The sequence below is a fragment of the Tachysurus vachellii genome, chromosome 16, assembly GCF_030014155.1.
Source record: "Tachysurus vachellii isolate PV-2020 chromosome 16, HZAU_Pvac_v1, whole genome shotgun sequence".
Lineage (NCBI taxonomy): Eukaryota > Metazoa > Chordata > Actinopteri > Siluriformes > Bagridae > Tachysurus > Tachysurus vachellii.
In genome coordinates, this window is record NC_083475.1 from 20,910,952 (window position 1) to 20,920,682 (window position 9,731).

General features: G+C 40.0%; 1 protein-coding gene across 2 annotated transcripts; it reads left to right on the forward strand.

Moving 5' to 3' along the window:
• slc25a3a (solute carrier family 25 member 3a) lies at positions 1 to 5,429 on the forward strand. 2 transcript variants are annotated; one of them, XM_060889654.1, is made up of 8 exons: positions 1 to 203; positions 421 to 572; positions 953 to 1,083; positions 1,163 to 1,342; positions 1,431 to 1,612; positions 4,200 to 4,372; positions 4,794 to 4,904; positions 5,132 to 5,429. In XM_060889654.1, exons 2-8 carry the CDS (start codon positions 446 to 448, stop codon positions 5,293 to 5,295), a joined length of 1,068 nt encoding a protein of 355 aa, XP_060745637.1. In that variant the 5' UTR covers positions 1 to 203; positions 421 to 445; the 3' UTR covers positions 5,296 to 5,429. The 2 variants fall into 2 exon arrangements, with proteins under 2 accessions (XP_060745637.1, XP_060745638.1); XM_060889655.1 differs by having other exon boundaries at positions 430 to 572.
• Positions 5,430 to 9,731: the final 4,302 nt, after the last annotated feature.

Sequence of the window (9,731 nt, forward strand, 5' to 3'; positions counted from 1 at the left end):
TTTATTTATTTATTTATTTATTTATTTATTTATTTCTGCCCCTGAACCCGAGTGGTTAGAGGTGTGAGGGTTGAGCAGGTTTGAGCTCCGTCTCTGACGTCACTGAAGGACACTGAAGGAGGATTTAGTGCGAGTGCTGCGTTGGTTTGCGTGACGCTGGAACTCGCCGACTCTCTGAAGCGTTTCTGCGTCCCGTCCCACAGGTGAGTGATTTTTTTCCCAGTGTCCTCACTGAACTTCAGATTTAATTCAGATTGAATTTTTGTTTGTATTTTTTTCTGATTTGTGTTTAAGGAGCAAATTTATTTTAATTAATTAATTTATTTATTTATTGGTGACTTCTGCTTTTTTAACATTTTAATATTTTCATTCATCTCTATTGATTTTATTTTCAGTCTCTCAGGATTTTCATTCTTTCAGATTTTACAGGAAGTTGCTGGTGAACATGTACTCGTCAGGACCGAAGTCTTTATCCCTTGTGAACCTGTTCCACTCGCCGCTAAGCTCCTTACCGCAGCAGCAGCAGGGAGATGAACAGAGACGCCGGGTTTTGACCGCCGCTTCCTATCGTGGTAACGTATTTCTAGACGTGACCGTCATTAGCAGTTTGAAGGCTGTTTAATCAGGGATTTATTCATTTGTTGTTCATTTGTTTACCTTTTCTAAGCTGATCTGTTTATTATATTAAATTAGATGATTATCTGTTGTTTGTTGTTGTACCTGTTCACTCCATCACATCACACACGTGTATCACTTACTGAACCTCGGAAATGTTATCGCTGTTGAGTTCTGCGTTCTGATTGGTCATAAGTGCGCTCGTTTGTTTCTTAGAGTTATTAGGAACAGCTACTCTGGCCGTATTAACATTACCGTTTCTATAGCAACAGCACGTTCACGGGGACCTGTACGGTGGAACCAGACATGCAGCTAATAAAAAAATTGTTTCTTGTAGAAGAGTCTGATGTGAGCTGTGAGTACGGCTCTAATAAATACTACGCCCTGTGCGGGTTCGGAGGCGTCCTGAGCTGCGGTCTCACACACACCGCCGTCGTGCCTCTGGACCTAATCAAATGTCGCATCCAGGTTCGTATCTCCATGGCGATTCGAAATGCCGGCGAATTTGTACGGAACTCCACAATACGTTCTGCGTGATGTGTTTCAGGTAAACCCAGGTAAATACAAGTCCATCTTTAACGGCTTCTCCGTGACCGTGAGGGAGGACGGGCTCCGGGGTCTGGGCCGAGGCTGGGCGCCGACGTTTATCGGCTACTCCATGCAGGGTCTCTGTAAGTTTGGCTTCTACGAGCTCTTCAAAGCGCTCTATAATGACAGGCTAGGAGAGGTGAGTATGGGAAGAACCTGTGCTCCTGCTGATGTATCACTGTGGTGTGATGGTGATGTGTGAATCATCTGTCTGTGTGGATCCACAGGAGAACGCTTATCTCTGGAGAACATCTGTGTACTTGGCTGCTTCTGCCAGCGCCGAGTTCTTCGCTGATGTTGCTCTGGCCCCCATGGAGGCGTGTAAAGTGCGCATCCAGACTCAGCCAGGCTACGCTAGAACTCTGAGGGAGTGCGTCCCTAAAATGTATGCAGAGGAGGGGCTGTGGGCGTGAGTATAACGCAGTATAACCATGTAGCAGAGCACATAACGCACTATAACACACAGTGTAGCAGATCATATCACTCAGTAAAAAACGCAGTGTAACTGATTATGACACACAGTGTAACTGTTTATAACACGCAGTGTAACTGATTATAACACGCAGTGTAACTGATTATAACGCGCAGTGTAACTGATTATAACGCGCAGTGTAACTGATTATAACACACAGTGTAACTGATTATAACGCGCAGTGTAACTGCTTATAACGCGCAGTGTAACTGATTATAACACGCAGTGTAACTGATTATAACACACAGTGTAACTGATTATAACGCGCAGTGTAACTGCTTATAACGCGCAGTGTAACTGATTATAACGCGCAGTGTAACTGATTATAACGCGCAGTGTAACTGATTATAACCCGCAGTGTAACTGCTTATAACGCGCAGTGTAACTGATTATAACACACAGTGTAACTGATTATAACGCGCAGTGTAACTGCTTATAACGCGCAGTGTAACTGATTATAACGCGCAGTGTAACTGATTATAACGCGCAGTGTAACTGATTATAACGCGCAGTGTAACTGCTTATAACGCGCAGTGTAACTGGTTATAACGCGCAGTGTAACTGGTTATAACGCGCAGTGTAACTGGTTATAACGCGCAGTGTAACTGATTATAACACGGAGTGTAACTGATTATAACGCGCAGTGTAACTGATTATAACACCCAGTGTAACTGATTATAACGCGCAGTGTAACTGATTATAACGCGCAGTGTAACTGATTATAACACGGAGTGTAACTGATTATAACCCGCAGTGTAACTGCTTATAACGCGCAGTGTAACTGATTATAACACACAGTGTAACTGATTATAACGCGCAGTGTAACTGCTTATAACGCGCAGTGTAACTGCTTATAACGCGCAGTGTAACTGATTATAACGCGCAGTGTAACTGCTTATAACGCGCAGTGTAACTGGTTATAACGCGCAGTGTAACTGGTTATAACGCGCAGTGTAACTGGTTATAACGCGCAGTGTAACTGGTTATAACGCGCAGTGTAACTGATTATAACACGGAGTGTAACTGATTATAACGCGCAGTGTAACTGATTATAACGCGCAGTGTAACTGATTATAACGCGCAGTGTAACTGATTATAACACGCAGTGTAACTGATTATAACACAGGGTGTAACTGATTATAACACGCAGTGTAACTGATTATAACACGCAGTGTAACTGATTATAACACGCAGTGTAACTGATTATAACACGCAGTGTAACTGATTATAACACGCAGTGTAACTGATTATAACACGCAGTGTAACTGATTATAACACGCAGTGTAACTGATTATAACACGGAGTGTAACTGATTATAACACGGAGTGTAACTGATTATAACACGGAGTGTAACTGATTATAACGCGCAGTGTAACTGATTATAACGCGCAGTGTAACTGATTATAACGCGCAGTGTAACTGATTATAACGCGCAGTGTAACTGATTATAACACGCAGTGTAACTGATTATAACGCGCAGTGTAACTGATTATAACACGCAGTGTAACTGATTATAACACGGAGTGTAACTGATTATAACGCGCAGTGTAACTGATTATAACGCGCAGTGTAACTGATTATAACGCGCAGTGTAACTGATTATAACACGCAGTGTAACTGATTATAACACAGGGTGTAACTGATTATAACACGCAGTGTAACTGATTATAACGCGTAGTGTAACTGATTATAACACGGAGTGTAACTGATTATAACACGGAGTGTAACTGATTATAACACGCAGTGTAACTGATTATAACACGCAGTGTAACTGATTATAACACGGAGTGTAACTGATTATAGCACAAAGTGTAACTGATTATAACACGGAGTGTAACTGATTATAACACGGAGTGTAACTGATTATAACACGGAGTGTAACTGATTATAACACGCAGTGTAACTGATTATAACACGCAGTGTAACTGATTATAACACGGAGTGTAACTGATTATAGCACAAAGTGTAACTGATTATTATAAAGTAATACAGTATAACAGTTTATTGGCTACTGATCAGATGGTTATGAGTTCAAATCCCAGGAACACCAAGCTGCCACTGCTGGGCCCTTGAGCGAGACTTTTAAGCATTAACTGCTCAGCTGTATAAATGAGATAAATGTAAGTGTCTGCTGAATGCGGTGAATGTAACAGAGTATAATAAAGTGTAATATAGAGTGTATCTGGCTATAACCTGCATTATAACTAAGTGAAATAGATTAGAACTGAGTATAGCATGCAGTATAACTGTTTCTTCTCTGTTCAGAAAGACAAGTTATAGAACACCGCACTACGTGCTCTCGCTGCCTGGGCAGAGCTCATAATATAACATAACGTAACCCATCAATAACTGAGTATAACATGCAAAAAAAGCTTTTACTATAATAGTAACATTATGCTTCAAATATATTTTTACCAACAAGAATTTTACCTGACCGATCTTCCAGCTAGCTGATGAAACAGAACATGTATAATGCACAGTAACGGACATTTTATTATTATTATTTATTATATCTTTCTTATAGGTTTTACAAAGGTGTGTATCCTCTGTGGCTGCGTCAGATCCCCTACACCATGATGAAGTTTGCGTGTTTCGAGCGCACCGTGGAGATGCTGTACAAGTATGTGGTGCCCAAACCTCGCAGTGCCTGCTCCAAACCCGAGCAGCTCGTCGTAACCTTCATCGCTGGTTATATCGGTGAGTTTATATTCCACATCATACATCTTTCCACTTTATATTCCTCTTTTAAGGGATTTAATACACTAGGTGCTTCGACCCCTAATGATCCTGCTACTACTACTACTACTACTACTACTACTACTACTAATAATAATAATAATAATAATAATAATAATAATTATAATAATTCATATGGAATAATGTGTGTATTAGATTATACATTACTGTTACATGTTAGGAAACATGTTCGTTCTGAGGGGTGCACAAACATCTGCACTCCGCTCTTCGTGAATTGGGGAAATGTCAAAGCTACACGGTTTAGCCAAGATTTTACGTGTGTTTAAGGCTCTGCAGGTAGAAATGAACAATTTAGTTTATGTTCAGAAGTATTTGAAAAAGCAATTAAGCCCCGCCCACTTTTAATCCCTGATTTGATTAGCTGGTGTGTTCTGTGCTGTGGTTTCGCATCCGGCCGACTCGGTGGTGTCTGTGCTGAACAAGGAGAAAGGAAGCTCAGCCGTACAGGTGCTAAAGAGGCTGGGACCTGAGGGTGAGTCTTTACGTACACACACACACACACACACACACACACACACACACACACACACACACATGCACACACAGAGATTTGTCCATGATGCTCTGAAGACGCAGTACCTCTGAATCACCACCAGGAGGTGCACTTATACCACAACTACAAATGTTAACCCTTCTTTTTGGTTTAACATGTTAGACAGAAGTGTAAACACTTATTTATATCGTTCCTCTGATCTTCAGGTGTGTGGAAAGGGCTGTTTGCTCGCATCATCATGATCGGCACGCTGACTGCACTGCAGTGGTTCATTTACGATTCGGTGAAGGTTTATTTCCGCATGCCGCGCCCACCTCCCCCAGAGATGCCCGAGTCTCTGAAGAGGAAGATGAGTTTGGTGGGGCAATAGAGAAAACACACACACACACACACACACACACACACACTCACTACTGAAACATTGCATGTGATTTCCCCAGTGCATGAGAGTGACATGAATTCTGGAGTAAAGTTTATAATATTAAAAGCTCAAAGTGATCATAATGCCTCAGTGGTCTGGTTTGTTATTGTTCTAGGATCAGAGAATGTTCAGAACATTCAACACACACACACACACACACACACACACACAAGCCAAAGAATATCACAGTAATTGAACTAAATACTAATACAGGAGAAGGAGCATGAACGTGACAGTGTTGTGATTTCATACGTTACTGTTTCTAAGTTCGGTCTAAACATCTTCGGTGTCTGAACTCGTCTGTTGTGTCGAAGCAAGAGGAAAAAGCTGATGATTCTCTCGGTGAATCGTTACAATGATTTATGATGATTCACTTCAGTGCAAAAGTTTCTGCACCCCTAATGGGTTACTGGGTGAAAAAAAATAAATTATTTCTCTTTATTACAATTGATCTGATCTGAAAAAGGTCTTAAAGTTGTTTTAGAGAATTCATCTCTGTTAGGAAGAGAGAATACAAAGCAACATATGTGAACGCACTAAACGCCTCGTTTCTACTCGTTACATTTCTACACCGATACGTGTTCGTTCTGAAGGGTGCACAAACGTTTGCACTCAGCCGTACACGAACGAATGTAGTGTCACAGCTACACAGTTTAGCCGAGACTGGATCCTGTGTGTGTTTAAATCAGGACTCTGCAGCTAGAAATCACCATTTAGGTCCTGTTAAATTTTTTTTTTAATGATTTATTTATTTATTTATTTATTTATTTAAAGAGATGGGGGTCACGGTGGCTTAGTGGTTAGCACATTTGCCTCACACCTCCAGGGTCGGGGTTCGATTCCCGCCTCCGCCTTGTGTGTGTGGAGTTTGCATGTTCTCCCCGTGCCTCGGGGGTTTCCTCCGGGTACTCCAGTTTCCTCCCCCGGTCCAAAGACATGCATGGTAGGTTGATTGGCATCTCTGGAAAATTGTCCCTAGTGTGTGATTGCGTGAGTGAATGAAAGTGTGTGTGTGTGCCGTGCGATGGGTTGGCACTCCGTCCAGGGTGTACCCTGCCTTGATGCCCGATGACGCCTGAGATAGGCACAGGCTCCCCGTGACCCGAGGTAGTTCGGATAAGCGGTAGAAGATGAATGAATGAATTTAAAGAGATCAAAATTCAAGTATTTAAGCACCGCCCACTTATTCATCCAGTTGTCACATAACCCCAAAAAGCTTTAGTTTAAAAAACATTATTACTTATTATTTATAATAACATTTTCCACGAAAGTATTTCAACCAAAAATCTATTTTTTTTTTTTTAGAAGAAGAATTCGTGAAATATTTTAGGAATTCAGTTTGAGCTCTGATTTGTACATTACAGAAATATAACTCCTTTAATCCCAAAACCCTAACTTGTAAATTGAAATGTTCATTTTTCTTAAAGGCAACTCTAAACCCTTAGTATGTTGAGAATGTAAAGCTATTAAACACTCTATATGGTCAAAAGTAAGTGCCCCCCTGACCTTCTCACCCATATGAGGTTCTTCCTGCATCTTTTAGCCCAAAGCTTATGACGACATCGAGATGTAGGATCTCTGTAGGTTTCCTGTATATTGATGGACTTGTCTTGGATTATTTTTAGTAATTGCATTTGGATTGTGTAGTTTTGGTAAATAAGAAACTACTTCTTCTAGAAATCAACATAATCATCTGTGCAGAGCAGCTGAAGTAAAATCTTGGTTTTTCCATTGGAGGATTTTTGTTTTTTTTTTTGTTTCCACTCTGGATCATGACTCAATCTCCGTATGTTCTGGTCTTGGACTTGATGACGGATTAACTTCTTCTCAGATTCATAATCATCTCACAGTTCTAACACAATTTTTAAACACAATTGTGAAACAATTTTCAGGTATTTGGATCATCCATGATGCGGAACAAACTTGAAAATGGGATGTGAAGTGTGTGTGTGTGTGTGTGTGTGTGTGTATGTGTGTCTGTCATTACTTTATTTTATTTTTCCTCTCATCAGCTCTGAGTATGAGCTCCTCTGACCCCGTCGCTGCAGCTCTGTGAACACATCCAGCGAGTTTCCAGGTCACCTGCCGCACATCCGAGCGAGAGTGCGTGTGTGTTTTGGTGGATGTGTGTGAGTGCTCATGCGTGTTGGAAGTTCACACGATCTCCAGGCACTAATGGAGACACGTACTGTATGCGTCACACTGTCTAGCGACGGCGGACGTGTGCTACGACTTCCACGCAGTTATGGCCGACTCTTGTCATTATAATCCATTTGGTTTCGCCGGTTAATGCGTGTTTTCATGACCGTTCAGAGAAATGGAGTCTGTTAACACACTCTTCTGCGCTCAAGGTTAGAGGATGTGCAGCAAACCTGCTCATGTGACGTGTTTTTAAATCAGTAATCACAGAAAAGAAAGCCAGGGGTGAAAAATAACCGGGTTTTAGTCTCAGACTGATGGGGTTTGAAATCGTCTCACTGTGATACTTTCACCCACTCAGACTCTCGCTATATTTAAATAATATCAGCCCACTTTACTTTTAGTTTTATACACAGTACGTGGATTTTCAACTAAACATCACATTCATTACAGCCTCCTGCTTGCACCGAGTCCAAAATGGCAAATATATCAATCAAAATATTCCTTTCAACATATTATTCACAAACAGTAATATTTCTGTTAACATTATACAGTAATAATAAAGTAGATAAAACAAAGATTTTCTTTCATTATATCCAGTAAGTTTTACAAATTGTGTCTAAAAAGCTGTAAAAATCGTCGACTGATGTGTTCAGCTTATTGAACGATTTTTGAACAACGTTGTGTGGATTGATTTATTTACTTACTTATTTATTTAGTTTTATATAAACTAAACTGTACTAAAAATTTTTTAATTTATTTATTTTTGCAAGAACTGATTGGTGATTGGTTCTCTTCCTGCTTGAGTGCATACACTGAACACAGAGCAAAAGCTGCCTCATTTGCATAGTCACTCCCACAAAACTCCATAAAAGGTCACGTGAACAAAGAGCTGGAACATGAAATGAACAATCAAGGGTAAAGTGTAAAAAGAATCCTATGCCAATATTACAAATTATGGACGACAATATCACAGATCAAGAAATGCAGTAACAAACGCTATTGATACGAAATAAAGTCGATCTAGTCGAGGTTTATGTTAGTTTTAGAATTGATTCGCTTTTCATGAATATTACATTTCTTTCGGCATGCAGATGTAACCGATTTTAATTTCACACCGTTGCGATTAAAGATATTTATTTATTAAGATATCAGAGTGTGAACGCTGCTACAGGCATGACACTCATCTGAAATCCACCAATAGGATCACAGCAAACAGACAGGACAGTTTGAGACACGTTAATAAACAAAACACTAACGAGCACAAAGCGTGTACTTATGACCTCAAGCTCACGTTGTGTTTATTCGATCCACTTTTCTGCACAAGCTGATTTCTCGGTCACACTGATGACGATTTACGTAGTTTGTCTGAACAGGAATGTATTTTAATTTACGGACAAATCTTGGGAGTCCTTTGTGAGAGTTCTGGACGGTTGATGTTTGGTGCTCAGAGGCACTTTATTCAGCTGGAAGGTTTAACTTACAAGATGATTCAGTGTGTTGAATGGGATTAAACCTGAGGGAGGAGACATGGAAAAAAAAAACTCTTTTACACACTGAGAGCATTAAACTTCAGTGTTCCTGTGAAAGGCCTCTAACAGGATCAAACATGCACGGTGTCACGTGACCGAGTCATTTGAGTCATTTGAGTCCGTGTGCCTTTTTTCCCCGTTGACAATAAATATGTAATCTTATAATAAGTTTATGAGGTTTTTAATTGAAGAAATATCAACCTGTAAAGGATTGTATTAAATCCACCTTTAATCACCAGCACATTCAATACTGTAAAAGGACAATACTAAAAATTTGTTTAACAACATAAACAATAAACGTTAAGACATTAACGTGTGACCTTACCATGTCACAACACTGTTTTTACATTAGGGATGAGAATTCCGATTCTTTTCGGTGACTTGGATCATTTGAGTCACTGAATCGTTTGACTCAATACTCTAACTCGACTCTTTTAACTTCCCCCAAAAAATGGTCCTGCTGGAAATGCTTATATTTTGCCCATTAAATGATCTATTTATTTATATAGTTAGTTAGTTAGTTAGTTAGTAATCTCATATGTACTTAAAAATGCAGTGCTTTGTATAATTATTTGCGCCCATGACTTTTGCCACGTTTTGTGATCACATTAGTGATTCAAACTCTGTGTCTTTGTATTTATTGATTATTCTACTGAACAACAAACACATTTTAACTAAAAACGACCCTGTAAACCATGTTAATAATTGGTATAA